The sequence below is a fragment of the Rosa chinensis genome, chromosome 7 (assembly GCF_002994745.2).
Source record: "Rosa chinensis cultivar Old Blush chromosome 7, RchiOBHm-V2, whole genome shotgun sequence".
Lineage (NCBI taxonomy): Eukaryota > Viridiplantae > Streptophyta > Magnoliopsida > Rosales > Rosaceae > Rosa > Rosa chinensis.
Genome location: NC_037094.1, coordinates 44,863,330 through 44,889,790, shown reverse-complemented (window position 1 = coordinate 44,889,790; position 26,461 = coordinate 44,863,330). Strand labels below are relative to the sequence as shown.

Genomic DNA, 26,461 nt, shown 5'->3' with positions numbered 1-26,461 from the left:
TGAGTATCAGAATTGCAAGTGTGATTCATTTTTTATTTTTTTTAATTGGATAACTTATTGTATATAATCAGAATGATTATTCAATTTATTAGTTTAATAGTTTATATATGAATTTTTGGCTCAAATGACTCCTGTCATCTTCAACTTATTATCATCTCCAACTTGTTTCAGGTGATGCTTTTATCAAGGTATTTTGTGAGCAAGCTTTTGAATCTGCCATCGCATTATGCAGCTGGTTTGATATTGGTTGCGTGCTGCGCGGTGGTATCTTTTCATATGATATATACGTTTGTATTTATATCCTTCACTTCATCATCTTTCTCTCTGAAATTAATTTTTTTTGTTTGTTGACTTCATGCAGGAACAACAAGTAACATTGTCACTTATATCGCACGGTATATATACTCTCTTCTTATTTAGTTATTTGTGTCAAAAGGTCTGGTTTTATTTTCTGTTGCTGAAAGTCACTACTACAAAAAGTTAATCACACAACACCAATTAGATAACGGAACAGAAATTGACTGTTGTGTGTTTAAGTGAACTCTATTGTACAACGGTTTTAGTGATGTTTTGTTGTGTGAATGTCAACAAAGTGATAACTTTTTTCTCAGAACTACATTGCACAACACAATTAAGCAATGTCCGTTGTCTGAGTTTTAAAAAATTTAGCGGCAGATTTCCCTCCTCTCTGGAGTCTCGGTTGCCTCTTGAAACACTAAAATTTGGGCTACTAGGTACAACGGTTTAGCTATTTCCGTTGTATGATTGAAAACTGGGTGCCAAATTTTGAGGAAACTCACTTGAATGTCTTATACTAGGCACACCTAGTGCAAGCTGCAGAAATTGTACAACAGATTGTAGTCATTCTGTTGTCTGAACGAGGAACATAGGCAGCAAAATTTTCATTTTGGCTCAAATTTATTTGATCTCTCCCACCAGACCTAGTTAGGCGGCAAAAATTCCCTCCCTATAATTTTTGTATGTATACATTCATACAACATATTTTTATCTATCTGTTGTATATCAGACTTGATAAAAAAAAAAAAAAAAAAGAGTTGCCAGCCCTTTGTTGAATGTGTCGAAACCTCCATCCTCACAGAACCTTTTGTCTCTCTCGTTTCTCACAAAACACGAAACCTCTCTCCTCTGAGCCAAAAGCTTAGAGCTTTCTCTTAATCATCTCATCCAAAACCCTCAATTCCAAATCCCCTTATCTTCATCTCATCCAATTGCTTCCCCAATTTGAATCCCAACCTTAAATTCAACTCTACCATCTCCAGTTCACCGTATTTTGCTACCAAAATAGCATTCCTTGGCTGCTGTTAGCCTTTTCTAGGTCGTCTTTCTTCGTCTCTGAGACCTCATTGTACCAAATCTTCACCTTCCTATTCCAATTTTCTCTTGTGGCGATCCGCGTCACCCTAGGGTTTTCCGGTTTCGTAGCCCAAAACCTAGCCTCCTCTGCCAGTGGCTACGTTGTCCACGAATGCTGGGTTAGGTCTCTGCTGTTCGGTACCAACTAGAAGGCTAATCTCGACCCCTTCAGTGCCATAATTGCGGCAAGGTTCTCCGGCAAGGTTTCACTCTCTTATCCTCCAAATCACTCTCTTATCCTCCAAATTCCCCCATCTTTTTTTACCTTGGCCCCAATTTCAAGTCATTCTCTTAGCTGAGCCTTCCTCTTTTTGAGATGGTTGGTAAGAGAGGAAGAAGAAGAAGAAGTCATCGAAGATGAGAAAGTTCAATGCTTGGCCCGTGTTCTTCAAGCGCGAGTGGAATCGGAACTGGCCTTTCCTCATCGGCTTCCCCATCACCGGGATTCTCATCACCAAGTTCTCTCTCTGTCTCACTGGGTACTCCACTCCATTTCTCTTTCTCATTCTGTGAATATGAGTCCCTTTCAGTAAGCTAGGGTTTTGATTTGATTTGTTTCTGGGTTCTAATTTTGCAGAGGAGGGTGCTAAGAACTCGCCTTTTGTGCAGAGGTACAAGAAGTAGGTCTCTCGAACAACCTCAATCTATTATAAATTTCTGCATACAATAAGTCCTTGGGCTGAAATTATGCTTAGATGGAAGCGAATTAGAAATCATTAGTTCTTTGACATATTTATTTTACTCTTAATTGGAGAACAATTATAGCTCTGGTGCTGGAAGTGGTGGTCAAGTTGCCAGAGATGCTCTAGGAAACGATGTAATTGCAGCAGAATGGCTTAAGACCCATGGGCCTGGTGACAGGACTCTCTCACATATACCTAAATGAGGATAAATCACGGTTTGCTCTATATAAGGTAATGCAAGATATCTATCTATAATGTTTTTAATTCCAAAGGAAGTAAGAAAAGAATGGGGCATTGTAATCGTGCTTGGAACCTTACTGTTCTTTCATTATTTGTTCATAAATTGTCCCTGCTATCCATTGCGAATTCATTGTTTTCCATCAAGTTTTAGGTAACATGCCAATCCCATGTGGGGAATTGACGATGTTGAAGTTGAATCCTTACTGTTCTTTCATTATTTGTTTGTATTTCCTATGGATAAGCAGTGTCCACAACACTACTTAGTTTTGAGACATCCTTATAATGCGTTATGACCAAGGATTTTTAACAACTTTCTTATTATAACCCCACTGGTAACAAATCTGTATTTGTTATTGTGGTTTGCATATTGTTTCTCTGACTGATATATATCTAGCCTGCAACATTGTATTATGAGATGTTGACTGCAACATTCTTAATGGAATTTGATGCAAGGGATATTATGTTGGAGATAGAAATAGGTCTATTGGGACTTCGGGTAATCGTGATAATAAATTCTTTGTAATATGAGTTGTTGTTGGCCACATTCTTGATTGAATACTCTCTCTCTCTCTCTCAAGTCACATTTTTTACTGCATCTTGTTATTTTCCAAAATTGAATATTCTTTAAGCTTAAAGGTTGAGTGGACCTCTTTTCATGTTCTTATGCTTTTGCTTTTGCTTTTATTTAACATCACATGCATTCCCGATCTGCTGTCTTTCATGTACTTGGGATTTTACATCTTTATTTTGTTTTTTTATCTATGCAAATTTATGTGTTGTTGAACTTACTGTTCTTGACCCTTTGGCAGGAGAAAGAGTTCAAAGTTGCAGTTCTCCTTATTTTTGCCAATAAGCAGGTAAATGCTACTGCCTCGGGGGGAGCATTACTGTGTGCATGTCATAACAGCAACCCTTATGGCTGCTAGCAGGACTTGTGTATGATCTGTTCTTCAATTTTATTATTTTCCATGTAGATAATGGAAGCAGTTTTGTAGATAATGACTTAAGTGAGGCTGACCTTGAGGTGCGTGCTATTATTGACAAGGATAAAGAGCGGCAGTTCAAAAGCCTTTATCTTATTGCCTCAGAGAACTTCACTTCACAGGCAGTAATGGAGGCAGTTGGCTCAAGTCTCACAAACAAGTATTCGAAAGGATTACCTGGGAAAAGGTACACAGCTTGCGTGATGTTTTTTCTTTGTTAATCTGAGTAATGAACTGCAATTGATATCTTTAGTTATAATATTTACTGTTGATGTACAAGCCAAATACACATTTCAGGTCCTATGGTGGAAATGGCACATTGATGAGCTTGAAACACTAAGCCAAAAAAGGGCCCTGGATACATTTCACCTAGATGGAAAGAAGTGGGGCGTCAATGTTCAACCATTATCTGGTTCTCCAGCTAATTTCGAGGTTTATATAGCAGTTCTTAATCCTCATGATCGTATCATGGTAAGGTGTCCTATTGGCTTTATTTTTTCCTTTTTACGAGTGTGATTGGTCTTGCAATGCTAAATTATCACTATGCCAATCCCTTTGACTACTGTGATATTGTGACAACAACAACCCACAAGGTCTTGTTCAAACTCATGCATTTATATTTCTCTAAACTAATTTAAGATTGAAAAGTTTATGGGAGTAGACTTGTTTATAGACATATGTTTCATTTTGTTCGTAGACTTGATATGCTTTATAAATAATCTGACATAAATAGAAAACCACATACTTTTTTTGTTGTTATCCACAATCGAATGATCTGACAATTTCAGACATTTCTCTTTCAGCCTCTAAGGGGTCCAAGAGGTGGAATGATATTCTTCAAGAAGGATCCAGTTCTTGGAGTTGATGTAGAAACTGCCATCAACAATGCTGTTTTCCCGGCCTTACAGGTTCGTTCAACTCTTCTGTTATTTGTCTCTCCAAGCAACATTTATATTTTGAATGTAGACATAAAGGGCTTGACTTCTTGATACAGAGTGGTCCCCATAACCACACTATTGGGGGCCTTGCAGTTTGCTTAAAGCATGCTCAGTCCACAAAATTTAAGGCTTACCAGAATCAGGTACTAAAATTATACTGTCCTGACGTTTAAATTCAAATAGACCCGCTAAAAACCTCCATGGCCACTTTGAAAAAACTTTAAATACATAGCATAATATTTTGAACTCTTGAGAACAAAAACACTTTGCTTATGAATACACTGATGTATGTGTGACACTATCTAAATGAAAACACTGATAAATGAAATATTAAATTGAGGATAGATTTTCCCTCGTATAGTCAAGTAGTCCTTCTATTGCAGTTTCATGTCTCTATGTCTACACTTTCAATTATCATTTCAATAAATTGTGCAATTTTTTGCAATATGATATTCTCTTTTGGCTTATGTAGGATCTTCTTGGTGGTTCACATCTATTGAGGCCATATCTTATGTTTTGATTTGTCTTCTGACTAAGTTGATGATTAATATATTATATATTCTAGGATATTCAAGAGCTACTTGCTGCATGGAAGCCTTATTTTGATGCTTAGTCTTGCGTTTTTGTTTATGCTCCTTCTAGCAATCATCAGCTGCTTTCTAATGAGAAACTATATTTTAGTCATCAGAAAGTCAGAAATACATTTAGACAGTTCATGGCCTCAAATCTCAATAAGTAGGATTGGAATGCTGCTAAGGTACCTAGTGCATTGACAAAGGAGATGGAGGAATCTCAAGCTGCTAAGCAAGTAATTGTTTGTGAGCACGATGTTATGTGGTTTTAGCTGGACAAAGGCAAGTCACATGAATGCCCTATGTTATCATTTGAGTATCTGTTTTATTTTTTACTTTGTAGTATGGGGGTTCAATTACTGCTAGCAATGCTTCCATCATAATGTTATCTATGTGTGTGTGTGTCTATGTTTAGGTACTTTTCATATTTGTTTCATATGTTTAATAGTGCATAATGGGTTCTGCTTTTCTCTTGGATAGTGATGGTGCAGCTGCATTAGTGCCAGTGAGTGGGGAGAAGGCACTTGAATGCATTAGTGCCAGCATATGTGCATATTTTTGGAACAATGATATTGTATCAGAGTTTGCTATTTTTCAATGTAATTAGCTAGAATGCCTTCTTTTTTGGTTTTATGGAATGGATGGATACATGAATGCTACCTCTTTTGGTACATTAGATTGTTAAATTAGAGTATTTCAATGCCTAAATCTTATATTGTGCATTATTTTTGTGCAAATATTTCAGGTAAAGAATCGAAAATAATCAAACAACAGTCAATTACATTACGTTGTATGAATACGCATATATTGTTAATCACACAACAAATCAATTTTAAACACACAATGATACCTATAAAATTTTGTTGTCTCATTAATATTCACACAACAGAACAAATAAGTATTAGTTGTCCAATGTTAAATCACACAACGGTCTCTATAAAATTTTGTTGTCTCATTAAAACTCACACAACAGAACGAATAGATATTAGTTGTCTAATGTTAAATCACATAACGGTATAGAAACAATATGTTGTATGACTTGTGAAGAATTCAACACTAAGCCTCACACATATAACAGTTACTTTATGATACCTGTTGTGTGAAGGAACAACCAACAACAATCGCCATATTTTTCTGTTGTATGATAAGTTAACCAACAACAGTATGGTATTACTTCCGTTGTGTGAAAAGTTAACCAACAACAGCGTGTACTTACTTCTGTTGTCTGATCACCATCGAAACAACAATTGAATGCGCCGCATCCAAAATCTGGCATTGGCATGCGCAGAATCGGTGCAACGGTTTTAACTTATGCGTTGTGTCTATCGTATATACATAACGGTGAAACACCGTTGTTGGAGTGTGCTCATCACACAACACCGAGATAGACGACAGACATGGTCCAAATCACACAACATATTTCCACCGTTGTGTGATGCATTTTTTGTAGTAGTGATTAAATATCGCCTACGATAGATATCAAAACTATTAAGAGTTTTGATTTGATTTAAGGCCAATAACTGTGGCCTAAAATATAGTATTTCATTCATATTTGGAAAGTGAATCTACGAGCAGCCTATATATAGAGGCTAAAGCGATACAACAAAAAACACAGCCAACTCTCAAACTAATCTCTACGATTACCCAAGTCTCCCAGGAGCAACCTCTCTTACCGGTGACCACGCTCCAGTCCCAGTCTCTTCAAAAGCCGACTGTCAGTACCACCAAACCAACCCGGCGACTGTCCTTCCAGTCCCAGTCTCCCCAAGAGCCGACTGTTAGTGCTACTGCCACCGATACTACCAGCGAAGCAAGGGTAACGCCCTCGCAACCCAGCCAAGCTAAAGATACGCTTTAGCAAACCCGTGTTTTCTCCCAACTTCCTAGTGCTTGCTCTGCTTAGTCTACAACACTAAGTATCGATTCGGTGAACGCAAGAGATCACAACCAAAACCCTTATCCGTAAGGCAAAAGTCCTTTCTCGGAAGGCAGGAAAAGAGCCTTGTGACGAGGTTGGTGCTCTCCTTGTCCACAATGCTTGATCAAGAAGTCAGGTCAAGGGACGCCCCGACGACTGCACCCCACGGTGCTGGCACGCTCGCGCATTCAAAAGAGACAGTTTGTACCGCACTGATTTTCGTGTCAAATAGAATCCCTGAGGACAAATTTGATAGGTAAGGCAGCAATGACACTCCAGAAGATGATGGGACATTTATCTATTTGTACTGATGAGGAATGAATAGACTCACACAGGTGACAAGATTACATTTGCACTAGTTCACTGTCACAAAGTAGGCATACAGTAGAGATCCAATTCCAAGTCATTCACAATGTTCATGAGCTTTACAAACTCATATATATATATATATATATATATATATATATATATATATTATATATTTATATACACACACACACACACGCGGAGCCGCTCGAGAGCGGACGTCCTCAACCCAAAAAAAGTGAGGACGTTGCTCCTCCGGCCTCCATCGAGCGTCGACAGCGCGGCGCGGCTTGCCGAATGGACGCCGGGGGTCTGCGAAGCCAGTCTGCGGTCAGGTGGAGTCGCCAGCGACCGTTCTGCAGCGCTGCACAGAACCTGCAGTTGCAGGTGAGGTGGCTGCCCAGAAAACGGCAACCCCGACCTCGATCGCTGCCCAAAAGAGGTTTGGGACGCCTCCGGCCTCCCTTCGGCCAGCCCCAAGCCGCCGTCATCGCCTGCTGCGTCGACATCCACACTTTAGCGAAAGTGCAGACATCTGCCTGTGATCGGGCCTGTATATATAGGGTTTTTTGCACCAACAGTGTTTGGACACTTTGAGGACTGACAATATGATACCCGAACTTACAAAGTTATCAATGTGATAGCCGGACTCATTTTTTCTTATCAACGTCGTACCTCCGTCTATTTTCCGTTACGGTACCGTCAACTGTGATCACGTGTCACACATGTGACTTGATTTTTAAGGGCAAATTTGTCTTCTTACACCAATCTCTATAAAATAAAATAAAAAAATAAAACTGAAGAAGTTCTTCAGCTCTGTTCTTCCCCATATTCCCTGGCTCCCTCGCAGAAATTACCAAATCCAATCGTCGTTATATCATTCCCATCAAAACTTCTCTGACCATGAAATAAACCCATTTATTATGGTCTTCTCCATCTTTTAGAATTTGGATTTGGATTCTTCAGGAATATATATCAAAGCCAAATTAAATGAATTTGGATACTCACTATGCTAATTGGTTCTCTCCCTCTCTCTCCAGTATTTCCTCTTCTGGCTTTTCAATTCTTTTTCACCACATCTGAATTCTAGATCTGCATAATCAATCCTGTTAATTTTCACGTAAATCAAATCCTTTTCGTTCTTAGATGATTTTCGTGAAAGCGGATCTGATTGAAACTTTTGTATGTGATATTGAATCGACCCAATATGTTTATATTATTATATAATCATATACTCTGTTCTTTGCTCTCGGCTCTCAGCTCTCAGCTCTCAGCGCCCCCCCCCCCCCCCCCCACCCAAGCAATCATTCAAGTTCATATTCTTGAAACGGCCAAAAAACAAAAATTACAGCAATCCTTATTTGTTCTTCAACCCAGCAAAAAAAAATCTGATCAATTGTTCATGTTCATCTTCTTGAACCCAGCAAAAAATCACAAAGAAAAAAGAAGAAATCCCAGCAATAGTTTTTCATGTTCTTGAACCCAGTAAAAAAAAAAATCAACAAATCTAATCAATTGTTCATGTTCTTAAACCTAGACCAAGCGACAGAAAGAAAAAAAAAATTTGAAGCAAATTTTCTAATGTTCTTGAACCCAGACTCGACAAGAAAGGAAAGAAAAGATGTGCAATTCTGGTATGTGATCTCAAACGCCTCAGCAGCAGTCTCTTCATCGAAATCAAGTGTTCTGTGACCCGAAACAACCAGAGAGATCAATACATTGTGCCCCACGCGCGTGAGCACAAGCACCACCATAGTGTGGAGGCTGAGCGCGAAGAGGACGGTGCCGTCGTCTGAGCTCCAATTGGACGCCAACACCTCTCCAGATCTCTAGTCACCTTCAAACCCACCATGGCCACATCGCCTTCCTCTTCCGCTTCATTTTTAACAGTTTCAGTTTTGACATTTGTCTGAGAATCCCAGAAACTCCGAAGAAGACGAGAGGTGAAGAGAGTAAAAAATATATATATATATATATATATTTAAAATGTCATATATAACCCTACAATTAGGGCAAATCAGTCTTTTTATCCTCATTTAGTGCCTCACGTGCGTTAGACGTCCTGGAATTAATGGCACCGTAACGGAAAATGGACGGAGGTACGACGTTGATAAGAAAAAATGAGTCCGGGTATCACATTGATAACTTTGTAAGTTCGGGTATCATATTGTCAGTCCTCAAAGTGTCCAGACACTGTTGGTGCAAAAAACCAGTATATATATATATATATATATATATATATATATATATTAGAGTTTATATAAGCTCAACTCCATTACCCTATCAAGCTTAATGTTGAGTTATTTTACGAACACGAGTTGAACGGTCATACACGTGTTAAAATCGAATTATATCAAGCCATTTTACAAGCCTAAGAATTTCAGACACGAATCCAAATTAATATATTTTGTTCCGGATTTTATCCTGTCAAATGGACTCGACATGGGCCAATACTAAGCCTTAAAGACTCGGCCCAGTCCATGTTCCTGCGCATGAGTGTAGCCGTGTGGGACAGTGGGAGAAGAAAAGCGAAGAATGATGTATTCACCCATCAGACCTAAAAAAAAAAAAAAGATAATACAAATAAGAAAAATGTACGAAAAAAGAAAAGAAAAACAAATACTAAAGAATTATGTCGCAACCGACTTACGCCTTGTATATAAAGCAAAGAACAGGAAACTTGGTGAAGCCACGTACAGACCACAACTCCAAAACCAAAACCAAAACCAAACGAGAGCCAGAGACTCCTCGTTGACTCGGCTAAGTTATAGAAATGGCGAAATCATCATCATCATCAGCAGCAGCAGCAGCAGCTGGCAGGAAGAGGAAGAGTTCAAGTGTTTCGGACTCGGAAATAATAGACGCAGCAAATCTGCTCATGCAACTCAGCGGAAGCTCCGATACGATTTACTACGACGCAGAAGAAGAAAGCGTTGGTAAAACAACGCCAACTGCTCATCCCGATGATCATGATCAGGTGTCTTCTAATTCTGCCTTTAAATATAGAGTGTTTGAAGAGGAAGATGAAGATGAAGTGGGTTTCGGTAAGCGAATTAAGAAGAAACGATTTCGCTTGATTTCGGATCTGTGCGAGCAGACGAAGCCTCTTAAAAATGGTGGCGGTGTTGTAAATAGAAGGAAAAGGAGGATGGTGTAGTGTTGTTGTTGCAAGTGTAGCTAGCTTCCTTGAACTGTAATGGAGACAAAGATACAATTCCTGCTTAATTTTGATGTACGCGTATGTTTCTGTAAATGAATTGAAGACTCGTTTTCTGATTTGTATCTGGGTTTCAAAATTTCGTTTCATTTCGCCACCGTCATCGGAATTCATGGGCACATCCAGAAAGATCGATGAAAATATTGTTGTGCTTATAACTTATAATCTCTGGGTATTCGATCGATTTCCCTGAAATATCGATCAACACATCTTGGTGGTATCGTTCAAGTTATATATTACTTCTTTTCGTTAAGCATCCCAAGCAAGTAATTAATTAGTGATCTTTCTTTTAGTTATGGTGGGACGTTTCAGGTGACACGATCACCCTACTTTGAAACTTTTCATTTTACGAATTCCAATTATCCAGAAATTATTTGGAAAATGAAGATCGATGATGTTCAGGGAACTATGTTTTTCTTGGGAAGCAATCAAACGACCAACTTCTGAGGAAAAAATTCACAGGCCAAATGACTCCAAATCATACATGTCAAAACCCATAATAAAACCCACAAAGCTGCCCAGATATTTATAGTTTATTGTTCTGGATTCATTTACAAAAATGTACCAATACATTGAGTGAACTATTATGATTTAAAAAATATATGCATTAATTGATAGACTAATTTGAGACAAACTTTACGTACTTTTGTATTGAATCAGTTTATCTCTGTCTTAAACAAAGTCTATGTAATGTATCAATACATTAATATGCCGTAAAATTTTATTTCTTTGATAGGGGGTTTGAGCTTGTTAGAATGGAGGGTTTGAGTCTTTGAGATTGTTAGAATGGGGGAGCATACCAATAACCCTTGGGCATGTTTCAGCAAGTGGGAGATGAACTTATCCATTTCGTGAATGTCATTACCAGCCAAATATATGAAAAATATGTTGTAATCAAATAACTCAAACTCTCAAAGTAAAGACAACTCTCGATTAAAAGCAGTAAAATTAGGATTAGCTGGGCAAAGATACTTCAGATGACAAGATAATTATGTAAAAGTAACACTAGTTATAATAAGTACCTACCGAACGATTCCATAAAATAATATGCTCAAAAGCTTCCATAGATACACAATCTGAAAGCTTTGTAGCTTTTACCCTACTAAATCATAATCCAAGTAATTAAGCAGCTGCTTGATAAAGACAATTCGCAGCTTCAGTCTCCTTAATTAAAACTGAATTAATGCTCCAGATTGAATGCATATATTCCGTCAAGCTCTGCAATTTACTGGGATTCAATTTCTGCTCAGTAATAATAGGCTGCTTCTTCACAGTAATCATTGGAGAAGCAGGGTCCACAATCCAACCTTGCTGTTGTACGTCTGCATACGAAAATGAGATCTCAATAATTTAACCAAAAAATGAGCCATGCCAGAGACTCTTCATCTGGATAATAGGACTAAACAGTAATTATGCAATTAACCGGAAAGTTATCGAACATGATTTTTCGTTTTATAGAAGGAACAACTCATTAATCACGATAAGATTATCGTCATCATGCTCAGCCATCAAATACTAGCGACCTTTCTAGCTAAAGTAACTGCTTTCAAAGGGACAATAAGATCAAGTACGTACCAAAAACTATTATCAAGCATTGAAATAAATATAGAGAATATATATATTAAATCATATTTGGTCATACTTGTAATCTGATGTTTAGTTTGTAGATACTGTTGACACATAATGACAGTTTCTTGATAGAAGAAACTGACATGAATGGCTAACTGTATAGATGTTGATCAGATTTGGTCCCTGTTGATACACATGTTGTTTTCTCATTATGAAAATAGTCTCATTAACTAGAAGAGAAGCCTAAAGGTGGACTCAGGAGAATAATCAAATGGACAACTTGAGTGGTTCAAGTAAAATAGCCATTAAAAATGAATTTAGTTTCCAGTACACTAAATATTAAATTTTTTTTTTTTTTTGAAAAGCTAAATATTAAATTTTAGATTGTAGTAGGATCTACAAGTCATTTGTTGCGTGAGAAATGTTAAAAGAGAAGGTATGCAGAAAGGGAAGGTAGCTAGCATATCTTTTTATTTCAATACGAATTTCTTATTGAATTTGTCTCTATCTCTGATTCATTTGAAATTCTAAACAAGAATTTGGATATTAAATATTTTTTGATAAAAAAAACACCAACGACAGATCCATAACAATCACAACACCAACTAAAAAATTACATCAAGCAAGATAAAATATCAATGGATTCAACAATGACAGAATTGGATAACTAGCCAAATCAATTTGACCAAAAACTATAGCAATAACTATGACAAGTGACCACAACAAAGAATTGTTAGGTTGGTCATCCCAAGATTTCGCGATCACATAAGAACATATATAGTGGAACTAAATCGCACGGCCTAAAACTTGCAAGGAATTGAGACAACTAGTCCGTTATCTAGATGGAGAGCCCCACCGAAATCCAAGACGACAATCGTGACTTAAAAAAGAACAATTTTTTTTTTTTTAATCAAATCATTAACTTAAAAGTAACGACTACTCATTCGACTCCTACTTACAAACAAATGAGACACTTATGGTACTATAGACCAATAGTAATGGGTGAATCCCGAAAACTAACAAAAACTAAAACCAAGAGCCAAAAAAAACACCTTGACAGGCAACAGCCAAATCGCGTCGCAGCCAGTTCTAATAGACCTGATGGATCCAGCCCGGGCTGGGTAGGGGTCAAGCCCCACCGGGCTTTTTGGGCCCAAAAGAAAAATTAGGTATATAACTTCTTTGTTTTTAAGACTCTGTTCTCTCCTTTTAGACTACCGATTCTTCAGATTGAGTTCTAGACCTAGTCTTCTGCTTCTTCAGTTCTTCCTCTCACTTAATCATGCTGGGTTGCAATTTCAGATTACCAAATTGCTGGTTATTGATTTAATGATTTCAAATCAGGTGAGAATAAATTGCTGGGTTGCCGGCAGTGTGTGAGTTACTGAGTTTGATGAAATTGCTGGGTGAATTGGGTATCAAGCAGTTGAGTAAAAAATTGGAGCTTTTGGTTCTTTTGAGGTTTTTGGGGAGGTGGGTTTGAATTGGTCTTTGTTGTTTGGATCAGTGAGAGGTTTCTGTAAGCATTTGAAGATTTCTTCTAGTGTAATCATGAATTTGATCGTATTGAGTGAATGGTTTTGTATTAGTTTTGGAGCAAAGCTGGGTTGGTGCTTGTTTGGGGAAAACAATCATGGAGTACAGAGAGATTTATATAGATTAGGTAGCTCATAAATGGCTCCAGCGTCGTTATATATGATACTAGTTAGCTCGTGGTGTTGTGTAATATTATGAATAAGATGAACATATTAGGTGAAGGGCAGTCGTTTTTCTAATTCTACCACAAGGTAGCCACTAAAAGCATACACATTTAATGAAAATCTGTCAGTGTAGACTGTAGACTATTTGATTTGAATTCTCTTATATCTAGTGTGGAAAATGTGCTTCATTTCTCTGCTAATATTCTGGTTAATTTTTATTTACGGAGTTTTGATGCGATTACTGATTTGCTATTGTTGTGTTTTGCTTTGTTGTTGAACTAGAGCAGACATTAGTTTGCAGTGGACGCTCGCATCTATACCATTAATTAAATCCTTGCATCTGTACTATTAATTAAAGCCTTTGGTAAGAAATTCAAGCCCCACCAAGGTTGTAATCCTGGATCTGCCACTGCTAGTAATCTCCACTCTCCGAGCCTCAACTTCAAAGACACAAACTCCCGCCCGCAAGACCTAAGACGCTTTAACTTTCTGGGTAACGGGCTTTCATTTTCTTATGGGTTTTCTTTTACTTATTCAGCTCCGGCTGCTCTTTTATGGTTTAAGTTGCCACTGATGCACCTGTTTCTTTAGCTTTGTTCAAGTTCCGATTGTTTCAGTTGCTGTTTTGAGATTATTTTCAGTCTGATGGTCCACTTGTTTTAGCTGTAAGACTGTTACCCTATGATTTGATGGTTTTTGTTGCTGTCTTAGTGGATATTATAATCAAATGCTATACTTAAATGTTTGGTTTTCCGGATGGGATTATGTTGTAATATCTGTTTTGGTCAAGTTGTAAGATTTGATTCTTTTGAACTGGAGTTTAGTTCTGATTTCATTATGTCCCTGAAGCAGACTAGAAGGGCATGGCAAGGCAGCGGCCGAATATATTGGTGACTGGCACACCCGGAACAGGGAAGACAACAATGTCATCTGCCTTAGCAGAAGAGACACAGCTTCGCCACATCAACATAGGTGAGTTGGTCAAGGCAAAGAGCCTCCATGATGGCTGGGACAATGAGCTTGACTGTTACGTCATTAATGAAGACCTGGTGTGCGACGAGCTTGAAGATATGATGGAAGAAGGAGGGAACATAGTGGACTACCACGGTTGCGATTTCTTCCCTGAGAGATGGTTTGATCTTGTGGTTGTGCTTCAGACTGACAACACTGTTTTGTATGACCGTTTGACTCAAAGGTAATCTCTATTTGTTTTGGCGGATTAATTTAACTAAATGAAAGTCTTACAACTTCAAATCATATATTTTCTTTGTGGGTTTTGGATGTTACAGAGGGTATTCCGGCTCTAAACTTTCCAACAATGTTGAATGTGAAATATTTCAAACTCTGCTTGAGGAGGCAAAAGAGAGCTACCCGGAAAATATTGTACAACCTCTGAAGAGTGATAGCATTGAAGACATTTCAACGAATCTCGCTTCTTTGACTGATTGGGTGAGGAGGTGGCAACCATCAACTTAGTCTGCCACGGTATAGTTCTGCTTGAAGCAGGTTTTTATTTAGTCGTTTCATATGGTCAAACATCTAAGATGAGGTTTCTTGTACTAATGTTATAGTTTATTCAAATCCAATTTCTTGTCATTTTAATGTTGATGTGATCTGAGGATTTGGTGAAATCAAATTTCTTTTCAAAGTTATCCACATAAGATTGAATTCTTATGTTGGATACCAGATTTTGTTTGGACTACTAGTTAGATTAATGTCTTCTGCTTGTTACAGTATTGAGGTGTGCGAAGTTAGGTTTCTACTAGAATTACTATTCCATCTGTTATAAAATGTTCATAGGTAGGACTTTGTTCAAGTCTATGAATGTGACAATTGTCTCTTAATAGTGATAAATTGATCATGGATAAGACTGAATTATATTTTGGATCGTACAAGGATTTGTTTGGATTAGTGCTTGTAAGTATTGAGGTATGTTAAGTTATGTTTCTACATCTAATTGGGTATTCCATATCTTTTAGACTTCATATGTATGATGTTGTTCAATTCAATTATAACACTGTAACTAACTTATACAGTAGGGATGTAAAAGAAGTCTGTCTAGAGATCACTTGACTGAGACTGACTAAAAATTGCACCGACTTGCTTCTTTATTGATGCCTTTTGGCTAAGCTAATTTTAATTTTTTGTTCTTTGATGCGTTGACTAGGGTAAATATTTCGGAGTCCCTGTATTTTGAACATTTACGGGTACTTTATGATAGATAGCATGGACACTTGGAGGAGATCCAATTGTTTGTGAAAAGCTCATTCTTGTTACCCTTTTAGTAACAGGCTGCTTTTATGATTTCTAGGCTGTAAAATTTAAAACCTGATATGAGAACATTCTCCTTTTGATAGTCACCTAGCAGGTCTAAAACTATACATCGATTTGAAGGCTTGATATTCTGATAGGTAATAGTTTGCTTGGCCAAATTGCTATGACTGGTCAAGTTGGATGGTAAAAGGAATTGTGGCTGGTCTGTTTCTTAGTTATGACCCATGCAAGCATGAATAATTTTCTATAAACTTCTTGAGCATTGAGCTGTAATGGAATTTAGGCAATGCAGATACAAAAATCTGCTCAGTTATTTCATAATATGCAGTCACTTGCATTGGTTCCTTGAGTTTTATGGTTTAAATGAGGCAGCAATACTCTCTATTTTGTTGTCTGTTGTTTGGATCCCTAAATTGATTGTTAAGTCTTAATTGAGAAAAGTAACCTTTATGTGATATTATAGAATTTTCATATTTTGCTTTTCGTTCGTCTAGATGCTTATCTTTGAAATGATAGACGTACTCCGAAAGAACTCTTGAACGGTGTGAGAATCCCTCTTTAATGAACTGCACCTTAAAAAGAACTCTGCAGCTAATGCTGCAATGTAAAGGCTTAACAAGATTTTCAATGTTCTTTTTTTTTTCTTTTTTTTTTTGGCCCCCCAGTGAATGTTTCCCATTCATATATATACATTATGGTAAGACTTCATTCATATATTGTATTCATGTCTGCATCTGCTTAATTTTTGAAAAAGAAGTATATTGGACTCAGATTCTGGGTTCCCATCTATCGGAGTTTAGTAATTTGAAAAATAAGTATCATTTGTGTCACGCTACTGATTTAATAAACAAAGCACAATGCAGCACTTTCTAGCAGAAATGGTTTGTTCTATACCGATTTAATTGGTTTGTTCTATACCGATTTAATTCCCAGCCCTGAATGAATTACTGAGAGAATCATTTGACATGACATTTCCTGATCCTTTTACTAGTATCAACGGTCTGATCTTGCTTGATCCTTAGTGAGGTTCATTGCATCTTATTGCTTGATCCTTAGTGAGGTTCATTGCATCTTAGTAAATGGGGAACTAACATCTTTCGTTTAACAGTCATCAACAATCTTCATGATAGATTGTTGTTTCCTGTGTTTTGTTTTAATGTTTTATGCATTGGTTGGTTTGGTATGTTTCATTCTGTAGTTTTAGATTTCGAGGGCCTTTTGGGGCGAGTTCGCATTTGAACATTCTTAATAAAGACTTGACTAATATAATCTCTTGAACCTTTTAGTTCATATTGTACTTGATTCACCAGTTGCAAGGGCACCGCCCGAAGGATGCTGTTATGGAGAGCCTATTGCATGAGACTCTGGCTTTAGCAAATTTTGTTCCTAGAAGTTTAAATAACACTGCTCACCTTGTGGCAAGTTATGTTGATAGGAGTTGCTGTTGGAAACAAATGTACTTGGCTATTATTTATTAGTTGAAGAGCCTTTCATCATTTAATCAAGCACTGCTAGCCAAAACAGTTTCGCGTATTATTGCATCTTCTCCGAGATCGTTGGTTAACACTATTCTTCAAGTCAAGTATCTTCCTCCCACCGTAATAGGAGTTTGGTGTTATAGAAAAGATGGGATGTATTCGGTTGAATCAGGGTGCTGATTAGCAATGCAGATACAAGGCAGAGTAATATGACCCGTCTCAAATTTCACCATGAAATATAAAACTAGTCTTGCAGAGAGACTCTACCGAAAATTTGGTATTATTCATAAAAATGAACTATCCTGAATCCTATAAAAACGATCTCAACACTTCTTATAACTGAATACATATGAAAATACTTTAAATCATCAATTTATGAAAGGGGAGGGAAAAAATCACCAAATTTTTTTTTTTTGGAGGGAAATGAAAGACTAATTCATTGATAAAACATCATTACAATTAGCAAGTATGAGAGCCTCCACACTTGGAGGGATGTTGGTAAAGAAATCAATACCAAACTGACCAGCTTTGGCCTCTTGCATCAAAGTATGCGCCACTAGATTAACCTACCTACTACCAAAAACCACTTTAGCATCTAAAGCATCATTCAACATGTTTCGCAGGTCATCAATTAAGAACCCCAACTCTGATTGATAAAGGGATGAGCCAGAGATAGCTTGAACTAAATCCATACAATCTATTTCCACTATCACCGGTGTGAAATTCTGATCAATAGTCAACTGCACTCGTAGAAGCAAAGCCAACAACTCCGCATGCCGAGCAAAACTAGACACCATTACTGTGTGTCGAAAGCCCCCCAAAACAACTCCTTCATGGTCCCTGAACACACCTCCCAATCCTGTGATACTCGAATCCAAACAAAAAGCCGCATCAACATGGGTCAAAGTCTCAAAGACCTTGATCTATTAACAGAAGGTGAGGGAGTGCGAGCAACCTTGTAATCCTCCCACCAACCCATCGTTATTGGCACAATATCAGTAGCCAACTTGCACTCCTCATCCCAAATCCGGGAGTTTCTGTTACTCCAGGTAGCCCAAATGGTCATCAATAAAGGAGCAAAATCTGCAGGGGCCTATGCGTAAATGGATACCAACCAGTCCGCAACACAAGAGGCACTTGAGAAATTAGGAATATGAGCTACCTGGAGCATACTAACTGCATGGGAACAATCTCGTAGGGCATGAATAGGGGACTCAACTTCTTCATCACAAAACGGACATTGGATATCAATATCAATACCCCTTTCACTACGCCTAATTCGTGTGGGAAGAATATTAGAGGCTGCCTTCCAAGCACAAACCTTCACATTACCTAATAAGATAATGTAAGTTGAGTCATTGAGAAAATAACTCTAATAAGGTATATAATAAGGACTTTAAGATGAAGACTTCATGAAGAGTTTTAAATAAGGGAGTTATCACTCAACTATTATCTGTTCGATACTTTGATCACTCACTTTTTAAATATATAATTTTGGTCACTCAACTTTAACTATGTTATTCACTTTAATCACTCTGTTAATTTTTTTTATTAAAAAAAAATTATTTACCATAATATTAAGAATATTTCTGTCCTAGTAATTGTAAAAAATTGAGAAGAATGAATCGGATTAAAGTGAGACAAGAAAATCAATTAACCATTCCTCACTCACCAGTTCAGGCAGCACTCGGTTCCTTTCTTCCTCAATCCTCACAGCTCGCATTCAGTTCCGTAGTACTTTCTTTCTTCCTCCGCCTCTCCGCCGCCGCCGCCCCAGGGCTCGAAATCCCTCTTCCGCTTGAGAGAGAGAGGCAGAGGTAAGAAATTGTACTCGCTTGATTTGCTTTCCTTTTTTTCCTTCTGCGCAATAGAATGGATTTACTCTTGATTCATCCACATGATTTTTTAAGCAAGCGACATGACAAATTTTTGGTGATAATAAGTAAAAAAAAAAGCTTGTAATTTAAAATTATATGGTGAAGACTTGATCGGGGCATTAGTTAGTTACGGATGTGATTCGGGAGTTGAAATTGAAATCAGATTATTAGCTAGCTAGAATTGTAAAGGACCTGTTTTATGAAGATGGGGGAATTTGCAGTTACTGCCTTTAAAAGTTGCATATCAGTTTGATTCGGCTTTTGCATTATATCCGTTGGTTACCCTCTTATGAATAATGGATGAATTACCATCCTTTGGTTCTGTTGTCTCCCTTGCATTATTAGTTTTTGCCAGATATGCCCTTCTGATTGCCTCTCATATGACACTAGTGGCGCGTTTAACTCTTTCCGACTATTTACTGCTTTCTTATGTTCTACTGTTTTCAGTGATCCAGTATACATTATTGCTGGCTTGATGACTTGATCCACTAGACTTTGTTAAATGTTGACTATGGTGGCAAATGATAGATATCTAGTGTACTGGAAAGAAATGAACATATCTGGGAGAAAAGAAAAAAAAAGTTTGCTTGCAACAATTACATGATATTGCTCTAACTATGACAACATTTGCTTTTTATCAAATCAAATATATTCATCTGTCTCTTTCTTTCTCTTGCCTGATTCTTGTGATTTTTGTCCTATTGCTCTTCTCTCGCTTTTCCAACAATTCTTCTATGACTTAATCAGACTAAGTTTTTTTTTTTTTTTCCTCTACCCATTGGCTTTTACTCTGCTATGTGCATCTGTTATGCTAATTTCTTTTTCTAGTCTTCAACATATCCCCCAGTGCCGTGCTGGTTTTCCTTATCTTGTTACTCCAACAATATTGAAGTTACTTATGGTAGTACCATAGTGCAGTACAGTTTGTGTAATTTAGGTTCAAGTGCTTTTCCCACTTACAGTTTGCATCATACTTGCCGTTATTCCTTTTTAACGTTATATTTCTTTACTGCATATGGTTGACAGTGTTGGTGAATTGGCAACACCAACGCCAACACCGGTTCCTACTCAATGAGAACCCTATCAAACTCACCCTATTGAACCCTAGTTTGAGGAGCAGAGTGTGAGTTTGTTGATGCGTGAAGTGGCCGCCTGAGAATGGGGACGAGAGAGGTGTATGAACAGAAGCTAAGGAGTGGGAATCTGCATCATGATCCTACCCTGAAACCAGGCCTCAGGCCCTCGGCACCCCTTGCTGCCCCCGCTGTCTCTCTCTCTCCTTGACCATGATTCAGTACCGTCTCATAACCCAGATTACTAGTTTGACGTTTTGATTCTCTGACTTTGTTGTTTGAAACTGACTTTCTGTGTTTTGTTAATCTCCAGGGCAAGGGTGAATGGACTGTCACTCCTGTTCTTCATGATGCCACTGCTGTTGTAAGTTTCTTTCTTTTTATCTACTAGTTTAAATCCCTGAGGTGCCAACTTGTGTAAAGTCAGTTCACCATTCTTTTTTTTTTTTTTTTTAATGGAACAATTGCTTTTGATTTTGAATTTTCATGGGTTTGATATACGAGATGGATTTAAACGCTTTTTAAGTAATGTACAGAATTGAGTTCTGAACATTAAAGATTAGCATCACTCATGAACTCCAAGATCTTTACGCTGTCCCAATTTGTAATTGTATAGTTGGTGCTAGCTATGGAGTCCTCTAAAATTATATGTATACTGTCCCTATTCTTGTAACAATTCACCCATTTGCCAAATACATGAACAATTAGGCTTAAACCCTCTATGAATAGTCCACTCATCATATAGAAGAAGAACCAAAAAGCAGTTCTGTTTTGGGGTTTCTAGTCTATATGTATGGAGTATTGAAAAAGGTCATGTTTGAGCGTAATATTAATGAGCGTGACCATCCTACCAAAACTTGGTCATATAGCTATTTGTTCTGCTTATGTTTGAGCCTTTCTAATACTTACTATTTGAATAGGCTGGCTTAGGTATTGGTGGAATGCTTAGTGCAATTCATGGCTGCAATACAGGTATAGATTTGTCCTTTGTCTTCAAAAACTATGTGCTTATATTTGCAACTTTCTTAGTGTTACTTGATTGCAGGGATCCCGTTCCTTCAGAATCGCTTAAAAGGACCAAAGTCTCTTCCTTTCTTAGGTGGGGTAGATCTCATATGCTTCTTTTCTTTTGGCATTCCAGTTTCCATAACCTGCAATGCACACTGACAAATTTTGATTCACCATGAATGTGTTACATTAGGATGTGAATGAGTCTAATTCACAATTTTTGTGTGTGCGTGTGTGTTTGAACTTTAATTGCAGCTTGCTCCGCTGCTACTCTTTTCAGGTGCCAGTGCTGCATTTGGAGGTATGAACTTTGCCCTTTCTTCATGGGTTAAAGTACTCTGAATTAGTTTTGGATTGTTATAAATGCTCTTTACATTTCCCTTTGCTATTACTCTTTTTTCTCTTAGCCAAATTGTTGCCGTTTAGCAACCATGCACTGATTAGCTACTACAATCAAGAAGAGATTCTTGGCCAATGATTTTTTTAGACTAATGGACAGGTAATATCTTTTCCTCCATATTTGAGTTGAATATCATCTTCAATCTTTTAGGTTCAGTGCAGTTTGCGCACTCATATCTTAATTTAGGCATCCTGAAATAAAAGGAACAAAAGGATTTTGTATTCCCTGTTTATAAAGTTATTCAGTGACTATATATTTTGTGCCAGATGCAAGGCTGCGGGCTTGACAACATATGGATGCCACCCTATATTTCACTGTGCACCATCAGAATACCCTTTCTATTTTGCAACTATTAGTAGCCCATTACATTCTGCTATAATTGAAGTTTTTGCAGTAAAGATGCATAATAAAGACTGAATTACATGAGTCCATTCTTAATGTTCATTGTTACTTAGGCATATAGATATCATGGATTACATTCTCCCATGCCATTATGCTTGACTTATGCCGTGCTCATGGTACAATTGACCTCACTGAGATTTCCATTCAATTTTATACCATAGAATGGCTTAAAGATTGAACCTTTAGCTTCTACCTCAGCTACTTCCCTTGCCTTTTGAAACTAGTGATGATTGATGACAGGCTGCTATAATTTCTTATAAATATAGATCAAGAACAAAACCTGTCATCAACGTATTGGTGCACTGTAATTGAATGTTAGTTACAATACTCTATGGAGTTGCTACACACACCTCTTATAACCATACCATGATAGCAACATGAGAGCTTTTTATTTACCGTGCAATTTGTCTTTGCATCATGTAATTTTCAATTGTCTGAATTAATTATTACATTTTGTAAACCAGTGATTTTATTGACTAATGTTAAATAATTGTTATAATCTTAATATATTCAAACCACTAAAATAAATTCTTGGCTTCCTGATTGCATGCTAAAATTTCTTCCTGACAGTAACCTCTAACATTAGCCTCCGGTCTCAAAAGGTTCATGATATAAAATTTTGACAATGGAACATTTGGTTATGGGCTTTAGAATGACGTGTCCATTGTTCCTCTTCTTTTTACACGTCAGGGGGCATTGGTAGGGTCATCTTCATTTGAGTAAGGGTAAAATCCTCATATAGTACCCAAATTATCACGAAATGCACTTTTTAGTACCTACAAATTTCCAGGGAGTCCAGTGGTACTTGTACTATCCCTCCGTTAGCCTTTTTAGTACCTCTGTCCATTATTCCGTTAAAAATGTTTATGTGGCGGTCATGTGACACTTATGTGAGTAAAATAGCATTTCATTCATATTTAGAAATTATAGAATTTAATATATTGAATATCTATAATTTAAAAAAATATTACACATAAAAAAAAAAAAAATTCCCAATTTATTCGTCACTGTTCTCCGGATACTTGGGGCAATTAATTTAAGTACTTTTGGTTTTGTTTAGTTTCTTTTTTTTATGAAAATTTAATATATATTAATTTGGGTCAACTAATGAGGTAACTTTTTTCTCGAACAATTAATAGGATTAATCAATGGAGATGGTGGGTAAATCTAGATATTCACTAAATTCAATTCGAGGTATTTTTTTTAACCTAGTTTAGTTTAGTTTAATAAAAAATTTGTAAAAGAAATACAAAAAAATAGGTGTTTTACGATTTTACCCATACTTTAACGGAATAATTGACGGAAGTACTAAAATGGCTAACGGAGGGATAGTACGGGTACCACTAGACTCCCTAAAAATTTGTAGGTACCAAAAAGTGTATTTCGTGATAGTTCAGGTATTATATAAAGATTTTACCCTTTGAGTAATTTCATGGTCATACTTCCTTACCTAAGACATGGGAAAGCTAAATAGTTCATCTTGTATTGGGCCATTGGGGTATCCAAGTCTTCTTTCTATGGTTTTTAATGGGGAACTTGTCACTGACTAAGCCGCCCATCAGAACTTAAATCACTTAGAGAGTAGGGGTTTAGGGCCTTAAAATACAAGATTAAATAATTTTCTTAAATAGTTGTAACTGTCTAGTATACCATATCCGATTTTAAAGATTTTTTTGGTTATTTTGTGTTTAGAAGCTATTGAAATTTTAGATTTGAAGTTTACCGGACAAATTTAGTCGATTTGTTTCTTTTACTTATTTATTTGGACTGTTATTGTTTTGATTGGAACTCTTCAGTTATATGTATTGGTTTTGGAATCAACGGATAAGTGTCAAGCTGGGTTGTTGCTGACTGGGGAATAAAGGGCAGTAAAGAAAAACAATAAGAAATGAGAACAGAGGGAAAAAGAGAACGGAGGAGAAGCGAAAATGATAGAAAGAAGAAACAGGAAGAAGAAAGAAGAAAAAGAAAGGGGGGTTTTCTTTGGGAGAGGCTTGCTTCTAACAGAGAGAAGGTCAGAAACAAAGAAAGGGACACAGAGAGAGATGATTGTGATGGTCAATAGATGTGTGTAGTGTTGGTATTGTGATTGAACTATCAACTAGCTTTGGTGAATGGGTGTTCCCATTTTGGTTTGGTTGTACTGGTCAGGAGAGTAATGAGATTAAATGAGAAGAAATTGGTTTTTGGTTGGCTCTGTTTTAATGTGAGAATCTGACAAAGAAGGTTTGCTTGAAGTTGGGTACTGTAACAAGGTTCTAGAGGAAGATCTCTACACTTATCGGGTGGTGAAGGGACTAACTGATCTTCTCTAGTTTTACAAAATTGTGTTGTTTTGGATCTACTTAAGACTTGAGGTGAGTGAGTGGCTTTTATATTATGAAATTGTGTTTTCATTATATTATTCCTTGTTGATTATATTTTGATTTTCTTAACACCATGTGACCATATAAAATTAATAGTATGATTTTGGTGTACTGTGCTTTTGGTTATTGAAGAGTCAGTATTGTAACATGAAAATTTAGTGCATGGGTAGTGATCTGATTTCGGTGAGTTTGTGGTGGTACGAATTCTTTTTTAGAATTCAATTTATTGTTGTGGGAGCACTAAAACTATATACTATTTTAGTATCCTCTAGCCACAAGAGAGTGGTGTTTGCAATATGCACATTACTATTAGGACGTCATCATGTTTGACTATTTTGACAGTGTCCATGATTAGTGGCCCGGTCATTGGGCTGTGGTAGCCCGGTTTAGCTAATAGGTTTGGCGGTGGCATTCCCATATGATATTTGGTTAACCAGTTTACGGTGACATTGCCAGTATCAATTTTTGAGCTTTCATTGTTAGTTTGTTGGATTTAAAATAAATCTTGTGATTTAAGCCGGTAGGTTGAACATGATTGTTGATTGAATCGTGGTGATGATCGGTGCTGCTTGTAATCAATTTTGGTTTACATTTTGTGAATTGGGTGCTTGTGATTTATAATCTTGTGACTACCATCTTATTTGAGTCACTCGCTGAGCTTGTTCATGCTCATCCCATTTTTATTGCATGTTTGCAGATCCCTAGGTGAGTTCTGTTCAGAAAGGTTCTGGTTGGGTACTTCAAAAATTTGTTTATTACATATATGTATTTTTATAGTGGAATACTGAGTTGATATATTCGTTTAGTTCAATAAGGATTTGGGCCAGTTAGGATGCTTTGTCCTGATAAAGACTTTTAGGACTGGTTTGTTACAGACTAAATTTGCAACTTTTATCTGGCCTCACATTTGGTTTGATTGGATGACCCTGGAGTGTGTGACAGTTGCTTTCTGGGTCTTGTACGCAAAAAAAAAAATTTGTCTTCAGTTGTGGGTGCATATTGTTAAACTTGCTGATAATATATGGAGTTCTGTAGGTTATGCACTTCCAAAGTTTGCTTAACTTACGGTGACTTCGTATTGTGCCACCTCAAGTGCCTCACATTACGGAATTTCGCTTCTTACTCGACATATTGAAGAGACTCATACCTCCCGCTCTCAGCCAGAAAGACTCGGATGATTTCTTGAAGGTGCACATGATAAAGAATCCACTACAATTTTGTAACTGATGTTATATATATGGTTACTATTCTTCACTTATTCCAATAGATCTTTTTGAATAACAATAATAGTATCTCAAGATGATTTTACTCTATTGCCTGGAGTTTTCATTATTTAGTCTGATAATGTGAAAATTCACAGGAGAAATTGCCCTCACAAGGCTCACACGGCATAATCGCATCATGAAGAATTGCTAGTGTGCTATACCCATTAATTGTAACAGTGACAGTATAATGTGATTTAGGTAGTCAAGGACAAATCATAACAAAAGAAAAGGAAAACAATATAGGCAAGGACCACAATTGGCTATTACTTGAGGAAATCAACTGTAGATCTGTTGCTTGTGTTAATTATTGTTGATTGTGACTTTGCTTGATAGCTGATTTAGAAGGAATGGTTCCAAATCGAGGGATTTAGTTGACATTATGAGGCTAAATAGATTGTATAGACTATACAGCTGCTATAAGTCAAGATTTGAATTAGAAGAGAGAAGAAAACAAATGAGTTTCATATGAAGCCGGCATGTAGTGCTTTTTTTTTTGGATATTCTATCTAGAAAACTATAGTTCTTTTCACATTTTTAGGCTTGTCAACTGCAAATCCTTTTCTTCAAAGTCAAGTGCATCCAATGGAGCGCAAGTGAGTTCTGGTTTCTGAGGATTTTGTTCAAATACAGTTCTGAATAGTACATTTGAAGTCCCTATATGTAGCAAAGCAGGCCCACCTTTGAAGTAGTTGACTAGGCATCATAAAGTACAGGTCTTATTCAAGCCACGAATTACAAATGTTGTCCTCGCAGACAATGTTCAGCTCTGATCAGTGGGCATCATGAAACGTAAAACAGTAGAGTTAAAACCTGGAGGC

General features: G+C 37.1%; 3 protein-coding genes across 7 annotated transcripts; all 3 read left to right on the top strand.

The window, feature by feature from the left end:
- The first annotated feature begins 1,731 nt into the window (after window positions 1–1,731).
- Window positions 1,732–1,998, top strand: LOC112176541. The gene is made up of 2 exons (XM_024314516.1): window positions 1,732–1,849; window positions 1,949–1,998. The coding sequence occupies exons 1-2, from the start codon at window positions 1,732–1,734 to the stop codon at window positions 1,996–1,998; spliced, it is 168 nt and encodes a 55-aa protein (XP_024170284.1).
- Window positions 1,999–12,777: 10,779 nt separating this feature from the next.
- LOC112175226 (adenylate kinase isoenzyme 6 homolog) lies at window positions 12,778–15,191 on the top strand. 5 transcript variants are annotated; one of them, XM_024312882.2, is made up of 5 exons: window positions 13,016–13,144; window positions 13,788–13,993; window positions 14,092–14,165; window positions 14,353–14,695; window positions 14,790–15,191. In XM_024312882.2, the coding sequence occupies exons 4-5, from the start codon at window positions 14,364–14,366 to the stop codon at window positions 14,974–14,976; spliced, it is 519 nt and encodes a 172-aa protein (XP_024168650.1). In that variant the 5' UTR covers window positions 13,016–13,144; window positions 13,788–13,993; window positions 14,092–14,165; window positions 14,353–14,363; the 3' UTR covers window positions 14,977–15,191. The 5 variants fall into 5 exon arrangements, with proteins under 5 accessions (XP_040365901.1, XP_024168650.1, XP_024168647.1 ...); XM_040509967.1 differs by lacking the exons at window positions 13,016–13,144; window positions 14,092–14,165 and adding an exon at window positions 12,778–12,969; XM_024312879.2 differs by lacking the exon at window positions 14,092–14,165.
- Window positions 15,192–18,886: 3,695 nt separating this feature from the next.
- Window positions 18,887–25,691, top strand: LOC112175118. The gene is given in 9 exon segments (XM_024312783.2): window positions 18,887–19,069; window positions 20,156–20,368; window positions 20,371–20,397; window positions 20,400–20,423; window positions 20,516–20,566; window positions 21,123–21,174; window positions 21,248–21,301; window positions 21,466–21,511; window positions 25,414–25,691. Coding segments are annotated over 8 exon segments (435 nt in total). The 5' UTR covers window positions 18,887–19,069; window positions 20,156–20,287; the 3' UTR covers window positions 25,514–25,691.
- Window positions 25,692–26,461: the final 770 nt, after the last annotated feature.